The sequence below is a fragment of the Chroicocephalus ridibundus genome, chromosome 14, assembly GCF_963924245.1.
Source record: "Chroicocephalus ridibundus chromosome 14, bChrRid1.1, whole genome shotgun sequence".
NCBI lineage: Eukaryota > Metazoa > Chordata > Aves > Charadriiformes > Laridae > Chroicocephalus > Chroicocephalus ridibundus.
In genome coordinates this window covers 499,387-525,749 of record NC_086297.1, presented here as the reverse complement: position 1 = coordinate 525,749, position 26,363 = coordinate 499,387, and the positions used below count along the sequence as shown (strand labels likewise).

General features: G+C 52.2%; 2 protein-coding genes across 6 annotated transcripts; both read right to left on the bottom strand.

Moving 5' to 3' along the window:
- Positions 1-6,235: 6,235 nt before the first annotated feature.
- RNF135 (ring finger protein 135) lies at positions 6,236-16,552 on the bottom strand. 5 transcript variants are annotated; one of them, XM_063352450.1, is made up of 6 exons: positions 13,949-14,922; positions 11,211-11,402; positions 9,940-10,096; positions 9,108-9,279; positions 8,637-8,738; positions 7,659-7,779 (listed from the first exon to the last, which is right to left on the bottom strand). In XM_063352450.1, exons 1-5 carry the CDS (start codon positions 14,666-14,668, stop codon positions 8,675-8,677), a joined length of 1,305 nt encoding a protein of 434 aa, XP_063208520.1. In that variant the 5' UTR covers positions 14,669-14,922; the 3' UTR covers positions 7,659-7,779; positions 8,637-8,674. The 5 variants fall into 5 exon arrangements, 4 of the variants coding, with proteins under 4 accessions (XP_063208519.1, XP_063208518.1, XP_063208520.1 ...); XM_063352449.1 differs by lacking the exons at positions 9,108-9,279; positions 13,949-14,922 and adding an exon at positions 16,000-16,552 and having other exon boundaries at positions 6,236-7,779; XM_063352448.1 differs by lacking the exon at positions 9,108-9,279 and having other exon boundaries at positions 6,236-7,779; positions 13,949-14,910.
- A 1,259-nt stretch (positions 16,553-17,811) lies between these two features.
- ADAP2 (ArfGAP with dual PH domains 2) lies at positions 17,812-26,363 on the bottom strand. Its single transcript, XM_063352409.1, has 10 exons — positions 26,098-26,363; positions 24,331-24,461; positions 23,551-23,642; positions 23,333-23,418; positions 22,884-22,993; positions 22,058-22,204; positions 21,186-21,269; positions 20,721-20,783; positions 19,381-19,458; positions 17,812-18,794 (listed from the first exon to the last, which is right to left on the bottom strand). Exons 1-10 carry the CDS (start codon positions 26,186-26,188, stop codon positions 18,576-18,578), a joined length of 1,101 nt encoding a protein of 366 aa, XP_063208479.1. The 5' UTR covers positions 26,189-26,363; the 3' UTR covers positions 17,812-18,575.

Genomic DNA, 26,363 nt, shown 5'->3' with positions numbered 1-26,363 from the left:
CCCTCTCCCCATCACCACCCCAGCCCCTGCCCCGCGGCCATCAGCCCTCCCTGTCCCCCAGCAGGAAGGGCACCAGGAGGGCAGAGTGGGAAGGATGTCCCAAGGAGGGGAGCAGAGCAGCTCAGCCACCCCCACCCAGAGCTCCCCACCCTCTGCCTGCCAGCACGGCCCCAGGGAGGGCAGAAACGGGCACCGCTGCCTGCAGGTCAGGCTGGGGCTAGAAGGAACTGTGGGCATCAACCAAAGGGATGCTCAGGCACTTTGGAACCAAAGAGCCATAAAAAAAGACACGTGGGAGCTGGGAAGGAGGGAGATAAAGCTCTGCCCTGGGCAACACAGCCACAGCCCCCAGGCACAGCCGTTCCCAGGGCCCCTCTCTCTTGTGCCCAAGGCAATGTGGGGATGCTCCTTTGAAATGTGCTCCCACAGCCAGACTGGTGTCCCTGTCCTCTCCCTGCTCCAGGGGAAACTCCAGGACGCCGCCAGCCAGCTGCCAGGCCTCCATCACAAGAAGTGTCGTGGTGAAGTATGGCCGCGGGGGGTCCTGGATCCTGCACTGAGACAGGAGGTAGCTGTGTCCCCAGCTCCCCTGGGGGGACCATCCCTCCTGTGCTGGGGCATGGTCCATGGGTGGTGGGTGCTGGGCAGTGATGCTGGGGGGTCCTGTCCCCGAGGGTGCCGTCCCTGCCAGCTACGTGGCCGGGCTGAGCCCTTGATCCTTTCCTTCCCCAGAAAAGCCTGAAGGAAATGTGGAGCCTCAGCCCAGTCCCGCAGGAGGTGCGCAGCATGGTGGGCTGGGAGGTGCTGGGGGGTGGCTCGCCTGGTGGGCAGCGAAGCAGAAGGGGGAGGAGGAGGGGGCAGATGCCAGCATTTGGCACTGTGAGATGGTTTCCAAATCCCGCCGGGGGCTGCTGCTCCTGAAACACCAGCGCAGCCCCTTGGGCTGGGAAGCGGGTCTGGGCAGCAGGCCTGGAGCACCGAATGCCCTTGCTGGAGAGCAAAAGGCCTCGCTGCCATGGCCCGGGGAGTCAGGGAGGGTTTGCTGCTCCCCAGGCTCGACTGCTCAGACGCTGCCGGCCCAGAGGCCAGCAAAGCACTAAGGGGGCTGGGGAGGTTGCGGGAGGCTGTGGCCGTGGGCCCCGGGGCTCTGTGCGGGGGGGGCAGCCTTTGCCTTGGGGCTCTCGTGGTGTCCTTGATTTGGCCCCGTGAGGCGGTGCCTTGGAGACAGGCAGTGGGGACATGGCGGGGGGGCCTGGGGTCTGTCCTTGCCGCTGCATGGCTGCCTGTAAACCTGCTCCCCTTTGCCTCCTCTTCCCAGGAGGGCAGTGGGAGCCTTTCTTCCCCCACCGAGTCCCCCCAGGCGGATGTGGACACCCAGCACGGGGCAAGCTTCATGCCGGGGATGGAGGAACCATGGGCGCAACCTGTGCCCAGCACAAGCAACGGGGCTGCAGGGACACAGCCTGGCTCCGAGGAGACGCAAGCAGGGACACACAGAGCACCAGTGAGCCCTGAGAAGGCGACAGGCGCTCCTTCAGATGGGAAGAGCATTTATGAAGCCAGCGCCCCAACCCCCAGGATGCAGCCAGGGTCCCCTGGCTCTCAGAGCACCACCCCAGGGATGCAGCCACGGTCCCCCAGCGCACAAATCACCACTCCAGGGATGCAGCCAGCATTCCCTGGCATTAAGACCACCACCAAAGAGGAACAGCCAGGGTCCCCTGGCACCTGGACTGCCAGCCCAGGGGCGCAGCTAGGATCCTCCGGCATGTCCCATTTGCAAGAGCCAGCAATGCCCTGGGGGTCCTCAGCCTCCAGCGGTGCCTCTGGCCATGGCATGAAGACGGTGGAGGCTCTCCGCCAGTCTGGGCAGCTTGGCCACCCGAAGGAGCAGGTGGTCCACCTGGAAGCCACCAAGTCAGACCACGCCGAGCGTGAGCAGACGCACCTGCTCTTCCCAGAGGGAGGTAGGAACCCTGAGGGGGCTGGTGGGGGGTGTTTAGCATGGGAACACCCTGGGCTGGGGGCTCATCGTGCTCAGAGCCTGGCCCCAAGGCCAAGACCCCCTCACTGACATCATGTCCCCTTGGACCATGTCCCTCTAGATGACAACAGCATTGCCTTCCGCGGTCAGGTGTCCTCCCAGCAAAGCCTCACCAGCGAGCTGCAGGAAGTGAAGGAGAAGGTGAGCCGGTGGCAGTGCCTGAGGGGGCTGCAGGGATGCCAGGGGGGATTTGGAGAGGGAGGGGGCAGGCAAAGGGCCCCCCAACAAAGGGAGAGCACGGGGTGTCATGCCCTGACTCTGCCACCACCGCCGTTCCCAGATCAGGCAGCTGGAGGATGCCCTTGGAAAGTTGTGGGTGGCTGGAGCGGACTGGAGAGCAGATGGCAGCGACCAGATTGCCCTGCAATTGGGGTAAAAGGACGGGAGAGGGTTTGCTACCCCATGGGGCTGCAAGGGAGCCCAGTGGCTGGGAGCATCCCAGTTTGGGGGGCGAGGGACTCCCCCCTGAGTGGCCCCGATGAGGCTAAGCCTGCCTGTGCGCCCATCTTGCTGGTCAGGTCCATGCTGCAGGAGATAAAGCGAGAGGTGTTGGAGCTGAAGGACCTGGGACTGCAGGAGTTAAAGCAAGAGGTGCTGGAGCTGAAGGACCTGGGACTGCAGGAGTTAAAGCAAGAGGTGCTGGAGCTGAAGGACCTGGGACTGCAGGAGTTAAAGCGAGAGGTGCTGGAGCTGAAGGACCTGGGACTGCAGGAGTTAAAGCGAGAGGTGCTGGAGCTGGGAGAACACCAGGACATGACCAAGGCCACGCTGAAGCAGCTGGTGACAGAGGTGGCCGAGCAGATGCAAGCTCAGGTGAGGTCTAGGGGGAGTGCTCCCAGTGCCCGCCAGCTGGGTGGGGGAGTCCTGGCAGGGTTCCTGGCCACATCCCCTGGCTGGCTGCCTTGGCTTGTTGGCTGCATCCATTCCACCTCAGAGCCGATTCCTTCTCCCCTTCCTGCAGCAGGACAAGCTCAAGGTGATGGAGAATGCAGGACAGGAGCAGGCAGAGGCGCAGGCAGCATGCCCTGCCTGCTGTGGGGACACCGGAGCGCAGGTGGGGCAGCTCCTGCAGCACTACGAGAAGCTCCAGGAGGTGGTGGACTCCCTAATGTCCCGGCAGGCGGTGGGCAAGGTGCCGAGGCAGCTGCCGAGGCAGAGCCAGGTAGGGAGATGCCAGCATGGGGGGCTTGGGAGGGGGCTGCCGGGACTCCCCTGTCTGGTTGTGCTTTGCTGTAACATGGGGGAGCCCCTCACTGCTCCCCAGACTGGCTTGTACAAGTCAGCAGCACGGAAGGAAATGAAAGCCTTGGTGCAAATGTCCTGCTGGCACTGAGAGCCTTTGGCCACCGGCCAAGTAACCTGGGTCTATCCCCACGGGGCAGCCAGTCCCCCCTTGCACAGCACCGCCTTGTCATCTTCCTCTCTGCAGCAGGATGAGGAGGTGCTGAAGCGCGTCCAGGATACCCTTGTGCAGGTGCAAGGGAGCTACGAAAAGCTCAGCTCCGTCGTGGGGAACCTCCTGCGTGACAGTCAGCGGCAGCAGCAAGATACCGAGGTAGGTGGCTGAAAGCCCCACGGGGTCAGAGCATCCTCCAGGCAGAGCCTGGGCACCACCAGGGATTTGTCCCTTTCCCGGAGGTTTTTAAGAGGGGTGGGAGATGGGGGGTGCTGAGCTGGCCGGGAGGCAGCTCCGATGGTGCCGTGGCATCATGAGGTGCTTTCTGTGTTGGAAGGCTCTGTTCCAGTCCCTGGAGAAGCTGGTGAAGGGGAAAGCGGACAAGAATGACCTGATGCTGGGACACGATGTGGTATGGCCTCGAGGGTCCCCAGCACCAGCCAAGGGGGTCCCAGGCAGAGTGACAATCACCCCTTGTCCCTTGGGTGCTTGGTGGCAGAACCTGCCAGGGGGAGGGAAGATTTCCAGACTGGCTGCAGGTCCATTGACAGGTCCCTCTGTCTCCCCACGGGTCGCTTTGGCTGCTGGCACCAGCCCCATGGGGGTGACGGGGCAAGCAGGGCCACGTAGCCACTTCTCCCTCTCCTCCCAACACGAGCTGGCCCTGCCTAGGCTACCTTCGTCCTTTCCCCACCGCTCTCCTGCCTTTCCCTCTTGCTAGAAAGCAGACAAAAACACCCTGGCTGGCAAAGTCAACCGCAGCGAGTTCGACACAAGGATGGAGCGGCTGACTGAGATGCTCGAGGAGATGCTGAGCCGGCAGATGGGCCAGGAGAAGGTCCAGCAACAGCATAGTGAAGAGGTGGCCTCCAAGGTGAGGGGTGTCTCATCTCTGCCATGCAAAACTTGCGTCTTCAGGGCTTGGCATCCCTCCGAGGATCCCTCTCCCAGCTGTCCCAGCCGCGGACTGATGTCCCATCCCGGGGCAGCTGGCTGAGGGTGGGCACCTGTCCACAGCTGGACCGCCAGGGGCTGGGGGCTCTGCAGAAGCAGCTGGAGGGCACTGAGAGAGCAACCTGAAGCAGCTCCAGAAGGGCTCACAGGCAGGGGTTGATGATGCAGCTGGGATTAAGAAGTGAGTACAATGGGGACAGCTGCGGCTTCAGGCACACCTCGCTGCTGCCTGCGAGCTGCCTGCCTGTGTGCCCCCCAGGAGCTCACCCAGCCCTTTTCTCCCCACTCCAGCCCGCTGCTGACCCATTTCCACTGCCTGTCCTGCGACCGGCCCCTCGACATGTCGGTGCCTGGCCCGTGAGTAGCACCCGGCACTGTGGGCGGGACGGGGGGGCGATGGGTGCTGGCAGTGCCCCGCCGTGCCAGGCACAGGGGTTCGGGGCTCTGCTTGGGGGGTCTGACCCTGCCCAGCCCCCTCGCGGCCCTGCCTGGGAGCAGGGGGACGCAGAGCCCTCCCCGGGGAGCAGGGGGGTGCTGTGGGCTACAAGCCCATGGGCTTCAGGGCACTGCCCTGTCACTCATCTATGGCTCCTGCCCTCCCCAGGCACATCATGACCATCCCATCCCTGCTGCCGCTGTCCCCCCGCCTCCCCCAGCACCCCCGTACCATTCTCAAGCCAGAGCAGGAACAGCAGCACGACCACAGGCAGGGGACACGGGGACCCATCCCTGTCCCACTGGGGTGCAGGGTGGCCTGGCCCCGGCGAGGGAGAGCTCTTCCCCAGGTGGGGGCGGAGGGGTCCGGGCGGACCTGGGCAGGGCAGGGGAGCAGAGCTGTGGTGCAGAGGGTCAGCTGTGCTTACCCCGCCTCTGTGGGGTTTTACAGCCCCCCTCGCTGCCCGTCTGGCCCAAGTCTCTGTCTCAAGGGCGCTGAAGCCACGTGCGATGAGTTGTCTGGTCTCAGCCTGACCTCGGGCTTAGGGAGGTCAAGTTCCTTCTCTGAAACAAGTTGCCGAAGTCAAGCGCTGCAGCTGGGACAGCCCAGCTCCTGCCTCCTGGTGTCCTTGGCGTGGGGTGCAGGGACCTGACACTGCCACAGCCAGCTCCCGGGGGCTGTGGGGAAAGAACAGATCCAGCAGGACGGCTGGGGGGTCTCCTGCAGCAGGCGGAGGGGAGCCGGGAGGGACAGACCCCACTGGGGAGCAGCCCCTGGCCCCCTCCCTGCCATAGCAGGCTGAAGCACGGGGTACCATGGTGCCAGCCACTGAGCATTCGCGTACCCTGTCCCACAGGCAGCCGCCAGCCGAGGTCAAGTACCCCACCGTGCCGCGGAGCTGCGGGGGCCGCCACACTGTCACCACCCCGCTGCAGCGCCGCCAGGGCCTCCAGCTCCCCCGGCGCCTCCAGCCGCTCCTGCTCCCCAACAAGGTAGGGATGACAAAGGTAGGGATATGGCGGGGGTGACTGAGGCTGAGCCTCTGCGGGGGCGGGGGGGGCATCTGTGTCTCACTTTCCCGAGGGAGAGCTGGCCGTGGGAGGGTTGCCAAGGGATGCCGAGTTCGGCCCCGTGGCTCAGCCAGCCCGCTCTCTCATTTCCAGTGCAACGTGGTGGACCTGTTGGCAAAGGACGGCTGCATGTCCAGGGAGCAGCTGGGCAGTCCCGTGCTCACAGACAAAGAGGGTACGGCCGGGGCTGGCTTGGGGAGAGGATCCCATGGGTGTGAAGGGGCAGCGGGGAGGGCAGGGCACCCACGAGGTGCTGGGTTTTCCCCACTCGTGTCCCCCCCAGTGCCCCCACCCCAGCTCACGCTGCTCTCTCCTGCCACCCCTGCTGCCTGACAGGGCCAGCACAGCACCAGCCCGGGCTGCACAAGGCAGCGGAGAGCAAGAGCGACTCGTCCGACTGCCACCTCCCTCACGCACCAAGGCCCCCGCGGGACAGACCCAGGAGCCGGGCAGCTGGGCAGGGACAGCTGCTCTCCAGAAAGTGATTTCTTATTTAATTAATAAAAAGTCTTTGACCTTATTTTTTGTTGGGGCTTTTTTTCCCTTTTTTCTGGGCCATGAACAGCAGTCACGGGGACAGAGGGGGCATCCCCTTGACAAATCACAGCCCCCAGTTCTGCTCTCCCCCCTCAGAGCCCAGTGGGAAATACAGCAGGCAGTGGGCTTGGGGGCTCCTGTCGCCTCTGCGCGGGAGTTCTGCTCTGGGCTTCCCTGGGATGGTGACGCAGCTTTCTGCCATTGGGAGCCACGATGCAGATTTCAAGCGCTGTCATGGAACGGCGCTGGCTGCAGTGCTGCGCCTGCCGAGTGAGCGCCTCCGACGCACAGGAACACCAGGAGCGACACAACACACTCCCTTTTACATGGCACGGTCATTTATGATCAAAGCGCAACAAATTGCTGCTCCTGAGCACTGCAGCACAGTTTGTACGTGCAAACCTAGAGGTGCCCAGGCAGCTCATCGTGCTGGCCCTGTTCTTGCTCCAGATGCACCAGGAAGGGACACCTCAGCCCTAACAAGAGGCAGCAGCCACCAGCTGTGCATTCACTGTTGGCAACGTTGAGAGAGCCACCCCCACTCTTGTAGAAGCTGACACACGCACCGCTGGCATCTTACAGACGCGTGTCTAGTCCAGAGTGCTTCCAGGGTGTTCGGGGACAGCAGTTCAGTGTTCAGCTACAGCAGAGCAGAGCGGGAAGAAAAGCAGAGCCAAGTATCAGCTGCTGATTCCCAGGAAGGCCTGGGTCGCTACACACTCCTGGGTAAATTTCTGTGCGAGACACTGAAGCTCGTACAGAAGCTCTGCAGTCACAGCCAAAATTGTCACTTTTCTGAAAAGACCTTACCTCCTGTTTGTGTGACTTAGAGTTAAAGATCCATTTCTTTCTAGACTATATAGCCAGAAAGCAGGGTAAAGAGGATGTGAGGTATTGATTTCAAAGGTGTGCAAAAGCATTTCTTTGTCAGTGATGGAATAAAAGGACACGGTCTTCTTTTGTAGCTCCAGCAAAACTCCAACCTTCAAGGGTTTATCCTTGCATAATAATGTTTCTTGATCTCTATGCCATGCTGACAGCTGCTTTTTGGAACCTAGCCATTCTACACACCAGGAATGCTCCGTTCTTCCTAATTTGTCCCTTTTTCCAATAATTTCATGAGCAACTCCAACAGCCCACCCATCGCTGGCGTTGGTGATTACTTCCCAGTAGTGGCACCCCGCAGAGAAGCTCTGGGAACACATCACTTGGCTGATGCAGAATCTGTTGGGCGATGGCTTGTAATCAGTCGGGGAGCTGGAAACTGTTACTGTCCTGTTCTGGGCTGCGATCGCTAAGCGCTCATATACTCTTCTGACATCAAAAGTCACATCAGCTGCCCCTAGAAGAGAGAAAGGAAAACATTCTCACCTGCAGGCAACGTGAAGACAGATCCCTCAGTATTTACATGCATCCTAAATAACAGTCGATGTGCATCCCTACTCAAAACAGAAATAAAACCAACAGTCACACAATAAGCTTTCACCAAAGTTCAATCCTGCGCATCAGCAGAAATCCTCAACCAAGCACCAATGACTGCATCCTGAGCACACGGAAACATTTAACAGGCACAACTGAGGAAACAGCCATGACAGACTCACGCACTCCGGTGCGAAGGGGAAGGTACTTGCTGCCTTACAGGACGGATCTTATTCCTAACCACAATCTTACTAAAAAATTTGCCAATAATAAATGGGACGCTTCCCTCAATAGAACTGACATAGTCATCTGTTCACTGGGACATGTTCTTGCACATTTGATCAGCAAAAACATTTGTTTTATGTTTTCAGCTACAGCTGTAGTGCTCTGTGTTGACTGTAAAAATAGTTCTGTAAAAATGATACAGAATTCAGACAATACATGGAGTCATTACGGCTTCACACAGCAAAGGTCAGCGAGGTGCAGTAACTGCCCGTACACCAAGGCAGACGCTGCAGCCAGCTCAAGCCACAGCGTGGCTCCTATCCCTCCACCCAACAGGTTTCTGATCCTTTTTCTCTCGCATGTGCAGTCAGGTATAGTATCGCATTATGCTGCAATAACTGATGAATTCATGGTGACTTCACTGTGTTTCTCCACTTCGGGTAAACAGCCGGATCTCCTGCTGATGTTTGTAAGTAGAGTTTTCTTCAGCAAATCCCGTGTCTCGTAGTCCCTTGAGTATTGTGACTGAAGAGTCCCGCTGGCTTGCATACTTACACTGGGAAAGCTGGCTTGAAATCATGGCTTCTGGATTTTTAGCTGCAGATGCCGGAGGTAATGAGCAGACACTTGTCTCCTGAGGCAAGTCTGGAGGTTGCACTAAAGGTGAAAAAATTAAAGCCTTAAGGCACTTCTTCAAAGTGTAAATAGGAAGTAGTTATGCTTCTAAAGGAAAACACACAGAAAATAAACCTAGCTAGTGGTTAAAGTACAAAACAAAGAGTTGCTTTACTGGTTGTATAAATTATCAACAGATGTGTAGGCAAACATTTTATCCATTTTTATCTGGTGTTCTTGGTTTTTTTTCCTGAGTATCATGTGTTTCTTGTGTTTCTTGCACGTGCATTGCATAAGCACAAAGTAATTTTTTATTCTAATTGCTGACCAAATGCCTGACATTCAGCCCTACAGCTTTAAGGGCTGTTTCTAACTTTCTATGACACTGTAGTGCATATTTGCAAGACTCACTTGCAGGCACTTTCTGGTGTAGTTGCGCAGTATGTTGGCTTCATCTTGAAGGCCGTCCTTAAAAGTTCCTGCCCCACACCTCTGCCCACTGAATCCTCAGTTTTGCTAGTAAAAACGATGGCAGAGCAAAGCTGTAAACTCAATTGCTGAAACGATCGAGACAAGAAAAAACCTGAAGGAAAAATATGGTGAAGTATCTGGGGTTTTTAAGAAGCGGTGCAGGTAGTACTGGAAAGGGTCGGAAAGGGAGAATTGCCCCTCAGCAGCAGTGGGGTTTTAGGTCAGTCTGAAGTTTCTCTCAAAAACTCTCAGAGGTCTTTCTAAAGGGGAGGGACGGTGCTGGGAGGAGGAGAACTCCATAGCAAGGGCCACACCAGGTCTAAAGCTTTGCTTCAACACAGCTTTTGGTGGGAGGGAATTTTATGTCTGCTCTTAGCAAAGACTTTGCTGTTACGTTACTCTCTATTTAGAACAAAAAAATTTAATGGGTTATATTTCATTCTCCATTAGTGATCTGCTTGTCAGTCAGTTCTTTTCTTTTGGGCTCCCATGCAAGGAGTATAAAGTAACCGTATTGTCTCCAAAACTGCAAGGGGCTTTATAATAATCACACCTATTTTCTCTGAAATTTTTGGGTTGTTTTCCAAAGCTGCAGACCCATCCTTTTCTAAGAATGGCTTTTCCATACAAATCTTTACTGTGGGGTCAAAGCAGTGCCAAAGCACAGCAGCCCAACGCCCCCCATGCAAGGGAGGGAGTTGGGGGGGGACACACAGGGCCCTGATGGATCCACTCTCTCTGAAAAAAAGATTTCAAAACAAGGAAAACTCACCTGGTGGGAACTGCTGAGCGTACTCCAGAAGTAAAATTTCCAACTTTCTCTTAAGATCTTCTACAGCAGTTTTGGCAACGTTAAGCTTCTCATCAAGTGTCATTTTAGTCATTGCTGAAGGTGAGCCTTTGTACCTCTGTCTCTCAGGTAAATCACTCTAATAATGACGTAAGAGAATCAAGGGGAAGATATAAACAATAGCAGATATAAACATCTAGCATGATAGATTATATTATAAAGCCAGAGTGGAAAAACAGCAGTGATCTCTAAAATCTTATTCTTTCTATTGAGAGCTTCCTTTGGAGGACAGTTTTCTGTGAGCCTTCAGGTTAATGTATCCATATGTATACACAAACTTTATCTTTTTAAACTTTTTTCTTGTTTTAGAACCCAAAACTGAAGTTTTAAAGTGTATTAGTATGAGATCTAGCATAAAATACCCACAAAGGGATAAGCCTCATCTGCCTCAATTTAGAAATTGTGGACATCTACATCTGCGCTTTTCTCTCAGTCTGCCTTTAGAGTCTGTGGAAAGAAGCAGGCGTTCTGAAGGTGCCATTAATCTCACTTGCAGGTAGGCGTCTCAAGTAGGCCAGGTGACTCACGTGCTCTAAAAGTGCCTGTTTCTCTTGACTGCCTGTGACGGGACTCTGGATCAGACAGACGAACGTAGTCACACCAGGGGAATTCCAACGCAGGCCCCCGTGCCCTGCCCTGGAAGCGCACTTCTGCCGCCTGGCACCGTCACACCCAGGGAGCCCCACTCCAAATTTCTGCTAGCTAATTTGCATCATTGGCATTGCTGGTTTCAACATCAAAACAGGCTCTGCAGAATTGGAGACCCCTTGACATATTGTCCCCAAGGAAGTTGTTTGAAAATAATTAATAACTTTGTGAGTTCTTTAACTTGCAGACGTATCTGTATATACATATACTGGAAAATAAAAAGATAATAAAGGATCTTATCTTAACCTTAGATTTGACTCAGGACTGGATTTAAGCAATGCAGTCCCCACTTCAGCTCACCAACCACCTTGGAACAAACCCAGTTCTGACTTGCATCCCCAGCCTGTGCCTTTGCTAAGACTTGTTCCCTCTGAATTTCTCCCTCCAGGCTTCCCCTGGTAACAGCAATGGCTGTGGATTGGAGCATCGTCTCTAGAGAGAAGAGTGCAGTGGGGACCCAAAAGCGCCCTGTACATTTTCAGCTCTCCAAGACATCGAGCCTAAGAGTTTCTACTCATATTCTGCCACTTCATTTCACAGCTTACCGTTTGGGCTTTGATGTCTGTGAGCATGTTCGCTTCACCACGGAGCTGGTGAATAGTCTCTTCAGTTTTCTCTTGAGCTGCTTTTTGCTCTTGTTCAATGAACATCAGTGTGTTTCTCTCCTGTCTTTCAACATACTCCTTCATGCAACAGAAATCTTTAGTAATCTGGCTTCTGATCTGAGATGTGTATTCCTGAAAGGCAGGGAACAAGGAGTTCACTGTGTTGGTTGAAAAGGTGTGTGGAATATGAGAACCTACTGCCCCATCTAACGTGCTCTTTGCCTGACCCCTGCAGACCAGAAACAGCTACCTCGAATCAAAGGAATAAAATATATTTGACACTCTCCTGCATTACCTGCAATGAGATTTTGGGCATATTAAGGATTTTGACTATTTTATGGCCAGCAGTCTCTCCTTGACAACTTAGAATCATAGAATCATTTAGGTTGGAAAAGACCCTTGGGATCATCGAGTCCAACCATCAACTCCACTCTACAAAGTTCTCCCTTACACCATATCCCCCAACACCACATCTAAATGAGTCTTGAACACATTCAGGGATGGTGACTCCACCACCTCCCTGGGCAGCCTATTCCAGTGTCTGACCACTCTTTCTGTGAAGAATTTCTTCCTAGTGTCCAGCCTAAACCTACCCTGCTGCAGCTTGAACCCATTCCCTGTTGTTCTATCGCTAATTACCTGTGAGAAGAGACCAGCACCAGCCTCTCTACAATGTCCTTTCAAGTAGTTGTAGAGTGATGAGGTCTCCCCTCAGCCTCCTCTTCCTCAAACTAAACAGTCCCAGCTCCTTCAGTCGCTCCTCATCAGATTTATTCTCCAGGCCCTTCACCAGCTTCGTTGCCCTCCTCTGCACTCGCTCCAGCACCTCGAGATCTCTCTCGTATTGAGGTGCCCAGAACCGGACACAATACTCCAGGTGTGGCCTCACCAGTGCTGAGTACAGGGGGACAATCACCTCCCTACTTCTGCTGGTCACACTATTTCTAATACAAGCCAGGATGCCACTGGCCCTCTTGGCCACCTAGGCACACTGCTGGCTCATGTTCAGCCGCTTGTCAATTAGAACCCCCAGGTCCTTTTCTGCCAGGCAGCTCTCCAGCCACACTTCCCCAAGCCTGTAGCGATGCATGGGGTTGTTGTGGCCCAAGTGCAGGACCCGGCACTTGGCCTTGTTGAAGCTCATACCGTTAGCATTGGCCCATCGGTCCAATCTACCCAAGTCTCTCTGTGGAGCCTCCCTATCCTCACGCAGATCAACACTCCCACTTAGCTTCACGTCATCTGCAAACTTGCTGATGATACACTCTATGTCCTTGTCAAGGTCATCAATAAAGACGTTAAACAGAAATGGTCCCAACACTGAGCCTTGAGGGACACCACTTGTGACCAGCCGCCAGCTGGATTTAACTCCATTGACCACCACTCTTTGGGACCGCCCATCCAGCCAGTGCTTGATCCAGCAGATCGTATGCTCATCCAGGCCATGAGCCGCCAGTTTTTCCATGAGAATTCTATGGGGGACAGTGTCAAATGCTTTTTGAAAGTCTAGGTAGACAATGTCCACAGCCTTTCCCTCATCCAATAATCGGTCATCTTGTCATAGAAGGAGATCGGGTTCGTCAGGCAGGACCTGCCTTTCCTAAACCCATGCTGACTAGGCCTGATCCCCTGCTTGTCCATTAGATGACTTGTAATGGCACTCAAGATGATCTGCTCCATGACCTTCCCTGCGACCGAGGTCAGACTGACAGGTCTATAGTTTCCTGGATCCTCCTTTCTGCCTTTTTTGTAGATGGCTGCTACATTTGCTACCCTCCAGTCCATTGGGACCTCCCCAGTTAGCCATGACTTCAGGTAGATCATGGAAAGTGGCTTGGCGAGCACTCTTGGATGTAACCCATCCGGTCCCATAGACTTGTGCGCATCCAAGGAGCGTAGCAGGTCACTGACCACTTCCTCTTTAATTGTGATGGCCTCGTGCAGCTTCCCCTCCCTGTCTCCTAGCTCACGAGGCTGGGTGCCCAGGGAACAGCTCGTTCCACTGCTAAAGACTAAGGCAAAGTAGGCACTGAGCACCTCAGCCTTTTCCTCAGCCTTTGTGACTATGTCCCTCTGCATCCAATAAGGGAGGGAGATTTTTTCCTAATCCTCCTTTCATTGTTAATGAATTTATAGAAACATTTTTTGTTATCCTTAACAGCTGTAGCTAGGTTGAGCTCTAGCTGCGCTTTGGCTCTCCTAATTTTCTCCCTGCATAGCTTTGCTATATCCTTATAGTCTTCATGAGAGACCTGCCCCCTCTTCCAAAGGTCATAGACTCTCCTTTTGTTCTTGAGGTCCAGCCAAAGGTCCCTATTTAGCCAGGCCGGTCTCCTTCCCTGCCTACTTGTTTTTCGGCACACGGGGACAGCCTCCTCCTGTGCCTTTAAGACTTCCCTCCTGAAGTATGTCCAGCCTTCCTGGGCTCCTATATCCTTCAGGGCAGCCTCCCAAGGGATTTTGTCCAGCAGTCTTCTGAACAGTTCAAAGTTTGCCCTCCGGAAGTCTAAGGTGGCAGTTTTACTAACCCCTCTCCTTGTTTCCCCAAGAATCAGAAATTCGATCATCTCATGATCACTGTGCCCTAGACAGCCACCAACCTTTACTTCCCCTACAAGTTCTTCCCTGTTCACAAGAAGCAGGTCCAGGAGGGCACCTTCCCTGGTCGGCTCACTTACCAGCTGTGTGAGGAAGTTATCTTCCACACATTCCAGGAGCCTTCTGGATTGTTCCCTCTCAGCTGTGTTGTATTCCCAGCAGATATCCGGGAGGTCAAAGTCCCCCACAAGAACAACGGCAAGTGATTGCGAGATTTCCCCCAGCTGCTTATAGAAAGCTTCGTCCACCTCACTGCTTTGGTTGGGGGGTCTATAGCAGACTCCCACAGCGATATCAGCTTTATCAGCCCTTAACCTAATCCAAACACTCTCCACCCCGTCATCAGTATACTTGATTTCCAAGCTCTCATAGCATTCTCTACCATACAGGGCCACTCCTCCGCCTCTCCTTTCCTGTCTGTCCCTCCTGAAGAGCTTGTAGCCATCAATTGTGGCACTCCAGTCGTGTGAGGCATCCCACCACGTTTCTGTGATAGCCACTATGTCATAGTTTCCCTGGTGCATCATGGCTTCAAGCTCCCCCTGTTTCTTGTGCATACTGCATGCATTGGTAGAGATGCACTTCAGATGTGCTAATGACTCCAGCACCTTTTTGTGAGTGTGGGCCCCATTTCCCACCAGACCCCTCTCAGGTGCTTCCATGATTTCTAAATGTCTGTCCCTTCTCTCAAATGAAATGGCAGAGTGAGAGTCCTCGCTAGTCAACCATCCTTCAAGCCCTGGCATGCCTCCCTTGGGTTTATTCCTGACGGGCCCAGTTATCTCCCCTTCTCCCCTCATATCTAGTTTAAAGCCCTGTCAATGAGCCTTGCTAACTCCTGCCCCAAAATTCTTAGGAAGATCAGTATTCCCTCATGATGACCTGCATTTTGCACCCAAGAGCTCTACAAACATTCAGGCTACTCCTGGGGTGGGCAGAAAAAGGCAACAATGCACAACTCCGGTGGCCTTTGTGCCAGCCAAGACAGGAGTTAGTACAGCTGCTGCCATAGCTCCTTCTCATCAATAAAAACAGAGTTGTGACAGCAACAGAAGGAAACAAAAAGGCAGATCCCTGCTCTGGGCTGGAAGGCTCTGCTGGAGTCAGTCACGTCCCCAGGTGGCAGTGGGAACAGAAGCCAACTGCAGGCGGTGAATGTACAACGTGAACCTTTGCTTTACTCAGATCTTTCCTCAAGAGCTGGGTGGTCTCTTACTTGGAGATGTCCCATATCTCCTCCTCCTTTCAAGAGACACATTGGACCATTTATCTATAGAACACTCAAAGAAAGCACGACTAGGTTGAGCAGCAGGCTAGTAAAAATCCCTACATCACTGACATTCATTAAGCAGTGGGCTGGTTGAGGAAGGGTATGGAAGACCCCTCAGAATTAATTCTGAGTGGGAATAGTCACAAGGAAGTCAACGTGCAACAGTCATCAATTACATGTCCAAATATAATTGTGAGCTTCAGCCCTTTGCTCGACTGCAGAGGCTGAAGAAGACTTTTTAGATACGTATGTGCTAAAATAATGAGGGTCAAGAGATTTTTCTCCTCTCCTCCAAGTTTGGGAGTTATTTCAAGCAAGATCTAGGTAAGGAAGCAGTCCCATTTTGTCCATTCAGCTGGGTGGAGCTGCAGCACTGTATAATAATGTTATGTGTCCTTTCAGGAGTTTCCAATGCAATGCCGGTGCAATAAATAACACCCAGCACAAAGAACACTTGGTTATTACCATCATAATCAGCTGAATGGTACAGCTATCCGTTCTTCTAATTCAGCTACGCAGTTCTCAATGTATCAGACACCACCAATGAAGCCCAAACACAGCTTTGCCTGAACTGATCTGCTCAACATCCTCGAGATTGTTATGACAATGCCAGTATCAGTGTGTGAAATGCAAAGGGGGCAAAAAGAAAGATAAAGTTCACTCAGTCCCAGCCATTCCCACATTCATGACCCTGGCGAAGTATTTAGAATTGTGGCAAGACTTGTCCCAGGGGTGCCACCGGAAGGAGCCCCGGGCTGCCCCGGGGGGTTCTGCGGGAAGGAGCCCCGGGCTGTCCCAAGGGTTCTGCGGGAAGGAGCCCCGGGCTGTCCCGGGGGTGCCACGGGGTGACTCCGGCCGTACCTTCTGCCCAGGCCGCGGCCCTGCCGAGCTCCGGTCGCTGCAGGGAACGGCTCCGGAGGGTTTCAGTTCATCCCCGGTTTCCAGCTCTTCGTCCTTTACCTCCTGCGGGAGGAGGCTCACCAAAGCGGCCAGCTCCCGGTTGGGCCGCAGGTCCTTCAGCTCGAAGCCCTCCCGGCAGAGCGGGCAGGCCGCGCGCTGCTTGCCCGCGCGGTACTGGAGGATGCAGGGCCGGCAGAAGCTGTGGGTGCAGCCCGAGAGCCGCACCGGGTCCCTGAAGAACTGCAGGCAGCAAGTGCACCTCAGCTCCACGGCGCCCAGCAGCCGCTCCAGCCCGACAGCGGCCGCCATGGCGCGCCCCGACTCCGCCCGGTTTCGTTTCCCCCGGGCGCCTCCTCCCGCCGGAGCCGAAGGAGCGCCGGGGGCCGGGCGGCTGCGCTCGGCCCTGGCTCTGCCGGAGGCCTCGGGGGCCCCTCCCCTCCCCGGGCGGCTGCCGGCCCGCCAGAGAGCCCGGCGTCGGCCCGGCTCTGCCTCCGCTGGCGACTTGGGCCGGGAACTTGGGGCGACTGGGAAAAAGAGGCGGGACACAGAGCTCGCCGTGGCCTGGCCTTGACTTTGACTGACTCGCCAAAAAAGTTGCTGCTCTCTGCCCGATTTCATTTTCAGAGGGGATTTCCCGGGTTCGTAACGAGTCATGGCAGAGCTGCTGACATGGCTGGTCCACTGACCCGTCCCGGAGAGCACGGACACAGCTCAGCGCGGTGAGCAGAGCTCCGTCCCGACAAAGATCAGGCTACAGGACGGACCGATCTCCTCTGAGGTCATCCTGGGTTACTCAGCTCATCTCAAAATAACAATTAACATATGCCAACAAACCAAACGAAGGCTGATGTTGTGCCCCACACAAGTCAGAAGGTGCTTGGCTATCGATTTCAAGGGCTGCAGAATTAAGTTGTTACAAAGATTTGCTGAACTAGCACAGAGCTAGAATGAATAAGGTCACATGGGGAGAGAGGGTGGGAGCACAGCGAAGTTCATGGGACCAGGTCATCAACAAAACTGCTACAGGTCGCTCAGAGATGGATGGTGATGAGCTGGCCAAGACAGGTAGAATGATGATCCAACTCAAACAATTCTTCCATGCTCTTTGGGGTGGGGAAGAGTTAATCTCACTAATCCCTGCAAGTATTGGCACTTCCTCATTTCTGCAGAAGAGGAGAACTATTCCAGCGATCTCCGACTGGCTGGCAACTGCCAGCAAAAGGTGGAAGCCTCAGCAGAAACTTAGTTTGCAAGACTTCCTCTTGATTTGCAAACTAATGCTATCTGAAAAGAAGAATTAAAGATCTGAATGTCTAGCTGCTTGTAAGAACAAAATCTCAGATTTGGTCTTGAGGCAAGAAAACGCTCATTGCACTGGATCAGCCCAATGCAAATCTGCACCAGTTCCTGCCCAGAAGGGATGCGAGTGGGACCTGATCGGGAGGCACCACCCTCTACTGCCAGCGCTGGTCCTCGTTCATTGAGTGTCTTCAAGCAAGTCACCAAAGAGAACACTTAAAAACTACTTTCTGCCTTTCAATGCTCAGACTAATCAAGCTCATTAAGCTTCATCTGTTTTTTAGGAGGGGAGACAGATCAGCTGTCTGTTTATCCTGAACTCATGATGTGTTTGCTGGGGCACCACGTGGGGTTGCTTTGGAAAAATTTGATCTTCACATGTTAGATTTGCCACTGATAAAAGTCAGGAAGCAGGGGCTGCTGAAAGCAAGGAGCTAGAGTGTTTGTCATTAGAGTGATTCCTTTACAGTATTCTCCACAATTCACACTTGACTTTTATTTTTTACTGTTCCAGAAATGTAACACTGTAATAGACATCAAACCCACTCTGTTGAAAACCACCATGTCCCCTTCTGGACAGGAGCTGCAGCCAGGTGGAGTGTAGCTGCCTGACTCTGCTCCTCCCTGAGAAGGACATCCAGCGACTCCAGCATGAACGGGTATCTTAGATCTCTCCAACAGAATACCCTGTATCTTCCTGACAGGTGATGATACCTTTGCCTCTTGGTCGCTGTCCCTATGTACTCATGTAACAGATGACCCCATTCACTGGCAGGATACATGCCACTGGCTGGGTTGTCCTTCCGACATCAGACCAAGGCAAGAAAAGGAGGACCTGATCTCAGAGCACCTGCAGGAGTCCTCAAGGCAATGCATGCCAGCCCTTCTGGGGTCAGACTTTCTCCACTGACCTTGTTTTTTTCCCATAAGACAACACTGGATGATTCATCCCTATGTCAGGCTGGCAAGGCCTCCTCTGCTCAAAAGCAGAGAAGGGCAGGAGAGAGAAGGCACTTCAAGCAGAGTTCTACAGGAGCACAGACAATTTGTGAATATCTGCGCGCTCTCTTACTCATTTCTCTGTTGCCCCCCTTCCTGTGCCCGTGGCTGTTGAAGGAAGCCCTTTGCACTAGAGTCACTGCAGGGCCTCGAGCACCATCCTTGCCAACAGAAAGAGGCCACAGAGCAGTGCTGAACAGAGCCCAAGAAGTGCAGTTCACCAGAACTCAGCACTAGTCTTAACCAGTCAAAGGCTGGGCAATGACTCCATTTAAGGCGTCTATCCACTCCCGCTGCTCCCTGTCGTTCTCACATATAAACACAAACTCTCTCATTGGCGTGGCCACAGTGATCGCTGGTTTCCTCTTCTTCACCCGGACTCCCTGGGGCAAGCCAGCTCGTACTTCATATCCCTCATCCGTCCTTCCAATAAAAACCTGGCCCTGTGCAAATGCGTCCTAGAAAGAAGGAAGCAGAAGACAGCCATTAGCCAGTGGACAGCACAGCTCCATCAGACACTGTTCTATCCTTTGACATGGAGGAGGAACTGGGGATGTGCGAAGGGGACGCCGATTTGGTGACAGGCAGCAGGAAACATTGGGGCTTTTTTTTTGTTTACACTCACGGGCGTTCTGAGGAGGAGGAGGTAGGGACTGCTGGGTGTTCAGAAGGAGCAAGGAAGGATATTCTCATGGCTAGGAAGCAGGATCTTGGGGCCCCCAACCCTCCGTTATTGGCATATTGCTCATCTTGCCTAAGGTTACAGGCACAATGGCAACTGGGCTGGGAGATAGTGGGCTATGAACACTACAGGCAGCAGCAGCTACTTTTAAAAGACTTAGATCTTCCCCACAGCCAGTGTAAGGGCCAGAGTTCCCAACCAGCTCAGCTTCAAGGAGATCCACTGACAAGGGAGATGAGCTCTTGAGACTGAGCCTGCTTTACTCTTGTGCAGCCACTGGAAGAGCCAGATAAGAAGAGACCCTTCCTCCCCACCCAACTTCATGAAGGGGCTTGTGGAATAGTGAAGAACACTCCTCTTACCAGTGGATTTTTAAAGTACATCAGGTTCCTTTCTTGAGAATCCAGGCAGAACCAGCGCTCCTTAAAGGCCTCCTTCTGCTGCAAGGAGATGGTAGAAGTTTTTTAAAGATCAAAGTCCCAAAGGGGAGTTTGGCCTGTTCAAGGCAGATCCCTGGACTGCTTAAACGACTCAGAGCTTGAGTTCAGTTTCATTCATCCCCATAACTGGTAAGGGGTGAGTCACTGCTGTGTGTGGCCCTCAGCTCCCCTCTCCTTGGGTTCACGCTAGAGATTTGTATTCAGTGACAATCCTTTGGGGAAGGCAAGGAAGTTTGGTTCTACCAGTGATGAAATTACCAGGATTAAGAAAGTTGCATCAAACGGATTAATTGAAAGCATTGCAGAGAATGATCCCTGGGCCAGTAGCGATAATGGAGAGTGTGCAAAGAATTTCAGCATTTTGGTTTGGAGGGTTGTCCCTAGCATTGTGGGTAGGGACAAACGGTCGTTTTTTTAAAAAGTGCTAATTCCATCAACTACACTCATCTGACCATTCCCTGAGCTATTCATTCCTCTGTGCTGAACTAAAGGGTCCTCTTCTAGGGCTCACTTCAGTTTGACCAGAATTTAGGCCTCGGGAGAAAAAACACATAATCTTCCATGCTTGAAGCTGCGAGTATTGTGCGCAAGTACCGGTAGGAAGATGTTTTGGAGCACTAGCATGGCCAAACCCCCAGCATACTCAATATCAGCATTTCACCAATTAACTTTTTAATGGGACTTTGCCTCGTGGTTCACTCGGAGGAGAGCAAGACAAAGAAGTGGGAATGTTCAAACAAGACCTCAGATCTTTATCTCCTCCTTCAGCAGAGCCTGAAATCTCCTTCTCCTGTTCCAAGGAGTTGCGACCCAAATACTTTCCCAAAAAACAAACCAAACCATAGGCTTCACTGCAGAGAATCTGCTCAATCATACTTTGCTGCTATAAACAGATGCAACTTATGTGCTACTGACTTTAAGAGAAACAGGGAAGTAGGGGAGCCAGCATGTGATGTGATGTTCTAGCAGGAGCTGCAGTTAGCAGATACAGCAATCCATTTAGTGTTGCGTAACAGGACTTTGCACGTCCACTGCCAGCTAATCCATCTTGCTTACTCTTCAAGGAGAATTCTTCTTCCCAGGTCTTATTTTCCACACAAAATAAAACATGACCCCAGAGAACACAACAGGCTGGAATATAGTGTCTTTTATCAACCCAGGAAGCATATAGTCACTCAACAAATTGTTTAGAAGTAAACAGAATTAGCAAATATTCTCCATCTGGAATAAGCCTGTTTGTGTACTGGCAAGTATGCACTTACTTTTGGTCCTGTTTTCTCCATATATCCTTCTTTGACATAATTTCTTGTGATCCTGGGTATGAGCTAGGAGAACACAAACACACATACACAAAAAAAAAAAAAAGGTGTCTCATTTAAGCTTGCCTTCCTGTTCTGTTTCTGTCAAAGCTAATCACCACCAATTTTGGCTTTTAGGGTCTGGGTTTTTTTTTTGGCTGCTCAGTAAGGGGAAGTCTGAAATAAGAAGGAACGTAAGATTTTTGAAAGATTACAGTTTAAAAGGACCATATGGAGACTTTTTGGCCTTAAATGTTGGCTACCTTTTTGCATGTTTTCCAGTGTGGCCTTTCCTTCTACCTCTTCTGTCCATTCCCAAGACCCACATGCTGCTGTTTGAGCACCTGGCTCTGGCAGAAGAAGTGCGAAAATGTTTTCCCATGCTATGTTTGCACAGATTATTGCTTCAAGCCCTGGTTCAGTTCTCACCTCAGGCTCAGGGACAGTTGGGAAGGTTGTTCTGAGATAATGGTAACGTGCTGCCCGAATGGCATTGAACCAATCAACAATCTCCTAGGAAAAACAGCAAATACAAACATAAAGACAAGAATAACAAGAAGGAGTAAGAGTGCTGCCTCTCCAAAATGCCCTTCTCCTTTCTTGTGACCTCTTTGCAAAGAGGTACTTTCTCCCCATGGGACAGAGAGAGTCAGTGACTTGTCCCAGACACATGAAAAACATTAGGCCTTCAAAATAATTTAAAAATGCCCCTCTCCTGGGAGGTCCCAGACATTCTCAGCATGGACAGTCACCCAAGTCTGCGTACACAGGCTTTTTCAGTGGATTCAGTTACGGATTGTTTAAAAACCTTTGTACCTAGAAAGACTTGAGAACTATGGCAAGGGAAGAAACAGATTTAACAAAACCCGTAGACATACTTCTTAAAATTATCATTGTTTGCTTGGAAATAATGCAGAACAACAGTATTTTCTATGCATGTCAAGAAGGCTTCAAAGAATATAACCACAGAATTGTATAAAATCATTACCCGGTTACTTTACAGATATTTACGTATGTGCCCCACTGAAGGCTTAAAACTATTCATAGAATCATAGAATGGTTTGGGTTAGAAGGGACCTTAAAGATCAAAAATTCAGGGTGTGAAGTTGAGTATATACCCCAATAGATCACAGGAGCAAGATGTCATAGTTTAATTAGTGTCAAATTCTGAAACTTCCTGTATTCTACAAGTCATATTGACTTCAAATAAAACCAGATCCTGCGGAAACAGGGTGTCTGTTCCAAAATATAGATCCAACGTCTAAGCACCTTGCTTATTCCAAAATCTCAGTGCTATTCACCTTTCCACTTTGATGATAGACAAAAAGGTTCCTTGTTTGACCATCTGCGTGGTATGTGATCTGCAGCCCATGAGCATGTTGGATTTTCTCTGTCTGGAACATCGCATTCAGATTCTCAATGCTGATAATGGCTTTTGGACCTCTGGACTGTGAAATGAAAAGCATCACCGTATTAAAGGGCTCTCAGGGAAGGTAATGGAGGACAGATTAGCTGTATGAGAACTAGATCCGTACTGAAGAGAAAGCAGGCATCCTAAAATATCTGAATATCAGATACACCTAAAATATAAAGCCTTAATTACGTGCTACATAAAATCACTTACAAAGAGTGACTCCCTTTACTTGACAAATACTGGGTCACTCTTTGAGAGGGATGTGTCTGACTTGAAAGGGTTGGGTTCTATCTCCAGCCTCATAGTCGGAGAACAATTAGCCACACTCTCCAACAGAAGTGAGACATGTTGACAATGATGCTGCAGCAGCTGATGAGAGAATATGTTGGTAACATAAGAGGTAACAGCTGCTGCTAACAGATCTCTTCTTCATCTTCCTAGTCTACTGCCAGTATCCATTTCCTTTGTTCACTATGCAAAAAGAGGCTGCAGGGTTAAGATAAGGGATGAGGATAAGGGCTAAATCCAAAAGAGCAATTGCCTAAGATATCACGTATGTTAATGGGGAAACATTTGGGCTGCTCCAAACACAGACTGGCCTGGCTGCAAAACTAGAGACAAAGCTATTTATGCTGGATTTTGCCAGTGAAGAGCAGGGTCTAAGGATGGATGTTGACCAGCTACCTATGGTCAACTCTGGCTGAGGAACTCACTTCTTTGGTGTAGTACTTCATCACCCCTTCCCTTGCAGACAGGAGAAACCGCCTCTTCTGGAACTGTCTGCTTTCCCGCCCACGCTTCCAGAGGAATCCTTCACGGGTACCTGCAGATCGGACCAAGATAAGCATCGCAGAAGGGCAGCACAATTGCAGGACTGTTTATTAAATGGTGAGTTTCAAGTCTCTTCTCCATCTGAAAATTTTTATCTCATATGAAAAAATCAGTGGAGAACTAGAGAACTGTAAGATCTGAATACACCCTTGCGCTTGTCAGAGTGCCTTTTCTTAGGAGTTTCTTCTCAAACTTAGACTCAAAGCAAGGCCTGCACATCCAACAGTTCAAATATGACAAGCCAACCTTAAACATCTTCAAAGTTGCCAACAGAATACTGTGCTGTTGGCCTTAAGGCTAACACCTTTTCCCTGACAACCCTAACTTTTACCTGCAGAACAAGGATCTTGGCAGATTCGGGTGGCAACAAATTCCTCACGCTCATATTTAGCTCTAATCCATTGCTCTCTTAAAACCCTGAAAGAGGAAAACATGGATAAAGCTGATCTGCCTCTACTCTATTTTCACCAACCAACCGGAGACCTGTAGAGGAAAGCAGTAGTTCAATAGCTGTAAAGGTCTGCAGCAGTGAATACACCATCAACTTACAAGCAATCACAGGAACGGGGGATGTAATAGTAGGGAGGGACTTTTGCCTCATATTTAGCTTTGGCACATAGATTCCCGTGCTTCTTCATAAACTGAAATATAAAAGAAATTACAGTTAGGTGTGCAACTACAAAATCAATACCATGTCATGAACATAAAATGAAACTTGTATCAAAAGGAGCACTGCACTTTCTGCTCAGTCTCAGCATACTCTCAGTGCATCTCTACGTACATTTATAAATTCCCCTCGGCACTATAGTTTGCACTTTTTAGGTGGTTGAGCCTTTTAGTATTTACAGTTCTGAACCAGATGGGAAGGAACACAGGATCGTGTTGTTGATTAAAATAACAAAGGAAGATGAGGAGAAAAACTATTTATGATCTCCCTATACCTTTATCTCATCCTAGACATTAACTGTGATTATATTATTAGCACAATCCAATTGAAAATGAGATGCTGAACCAATATTTAAGAAGGGTATGTTGATTACAGAATAGAACATACTATCTAGAAATATCTGTGGGCTTCTAAACCACAGTGAGGAGTTACTGTGTGCTATAAAAAAAATACACTGCAGGCTGTTAGAAACGCGGTCACTTATCAGTGTAATTTGATTAAGTAGGTCACAAAAAAAACCCCTAAAGTTACCCATGGAGTTAACTTGGTTCTGTGTGGCTTTGTTCCTCTGTCCATGGTGGATGACATAGGAATTATGAGGCAGAGTAAGTTATGATGAAATGTGCAGAAAAGTAAGAGAATTACTGCTTTTTCCCCTGTACCTCTATAAGATCATTCTCCCAGAAGTCAAGCCGAAGAGATTTGACCCTGCTGATTTGAGGAAGATTGCGGTGGATTCCAGAGCAATTTAAACAAATGAATATTCCAAGTTTGTAAGAAGCCCACTCTGGATCTAGATACAAACACAAAGAATGAAGTGATACATGGGAAAAGGCACAGCCACTGGCAAGGGCAAAAAAAGCACATCTGATGTACAGCCAAGCTTCACACATAATACATCAAATCCCTCCCCATTGTTTATGGCTGTCGCTTTGCTGTATTCAGAGGAACAGCACCTGCTTTCCCCAACGAAGAATGCATCCCTTGCCTTTGTAGGCTCTTTCACCGACTACTTGTTTAAAAATTAATGTGACCGTACAGGCAGCTGAGTGGCAATGTAAAAGCTCAGCTAATTATTAGTTCTGCATTGAAAACCGCTGTTGCTGAATTAACAATCTAAGGAAGTTGCAGACAGTGTGCACTACTAAGAGGACAATGGAGTACAACCACCCAGAGTGAGGGCTCGAGTCCGCTGCCCACGAAAGCTCCTGCTCTTGCCTGCTGCTGCATCCGCTGAAGAAGCCTTGAAAGGTCGATGCTTAGAGGCGTTCTGAGTGCACTAGCATGACCATTTCCTTAGAGCACCACTTTCACCATGTTGCCCTCCACTTCTCCCTTATCACGGCAAACAGAAGCTACTTGTCATCTTCTTCCAGCTGCTATAAGCTACCGGTTGACTGCTTGGTTCAGTGAGGGTGACTGCCACCTCAAATGAATGCAGGGTGCCAGCCTGATGTGGGCTTTCCAGCAGGCTCTTTGGTGCCTTTCTCTGCGCCAACCCCAGTGCAGAGACACTATCGTGGAACGGTTTAGGTTGGAAGGGACCTTAAAGAGCATCTAGTTCCACTCCCCTGCCCTGGGCCGGGACACCTCCCAGCAAACCAGGTTACTCCAAGCTGACCTTGAACACCTACAGGGATGGGGCAGCCACAGCTTCTCTGGGCAATGTGGTCCAGGGCTCACCACTCTCACAGGAAAGAATTTCTTCCTCAGATCTCATCTAAATCTAGCTTCTTCCAGTTTGAAGCCATTACCCCTCATCCTATCACTACATGCTCTTGTAAAAAGTCCCTCCCCATATTTTCTGTAGGTCCCCGTCAGGTACTGGAAGGGGCTATCTGGTCTCCATGGAGCCTTCTCTTCTCCAGGCTGAACAACCCCAGCTCTCTCAGCCTGTCCCCAAGGCAGAGCTGCTCCAGCCCTCTGCTGATCTTTGTGACACTCATCACATCCCCTCAGAGCTAGAAAGCCACCCCACGCGCCCTGTCCCCCGGCCTTGTGCACCGCACTGTCTACAAATAACTCCGGGGAAGCCGCTGTGGCGCCGAGGCCACTTCCTCTCTCACGCCGGCCTCCCCTCGCCCCGCGGGGCTCCGCCGCCGCCCTCGGCCCTGCCCGGCGGAGGGCAGCCCCGTCGGGACAGCCCGGAGCCCAGCAGCCCCTCAACGGCCGCCTCCGAGAGCGGGACGGCGGGGAAACCACCTGCTCCCGCCTCTGCGGTACGTGAAGTGAAAGGCGACGACGGGCCCCGCTCTCAAGAACCGAGGGGAAGAGCCCGGGAGGCTGACACGGGATGGACAGAAGGCGGCACAGCCCCAGGGGCCCGGCCGGTCCCTCGCTCACCCCCACCCTCCTGTCAGAAACACGCCCGGCGGGCCCGGGGGCGAGGGGAGCGGGGCTGAGGGTGCTGCCGGTCGGAGCCCCCTTACCTGGCTCCCCGCAGTCGGCGCAGCGGCCGTTGCCGGTGTCGGTGGCCCTCTGCAGCTCCAGCAGCAGTGACTTGTTGCGGTCGCGGTCCATCACCGGTGCCGGGCGCGGAGCTCTGAGGGAGGCTCGGCCCCAGGAGGGAAATGAGGAACTGGAGCGCAGCCCCGGCGCAGCCGGTCGCCCCGTCCCTTCCCGCGCCCCCGGGGCGGGCGCTGCCGGGCCGCCCCTCAGCCGCCTCCTGGTGGTGGCTCCCCCGGCGGGGCGGCCC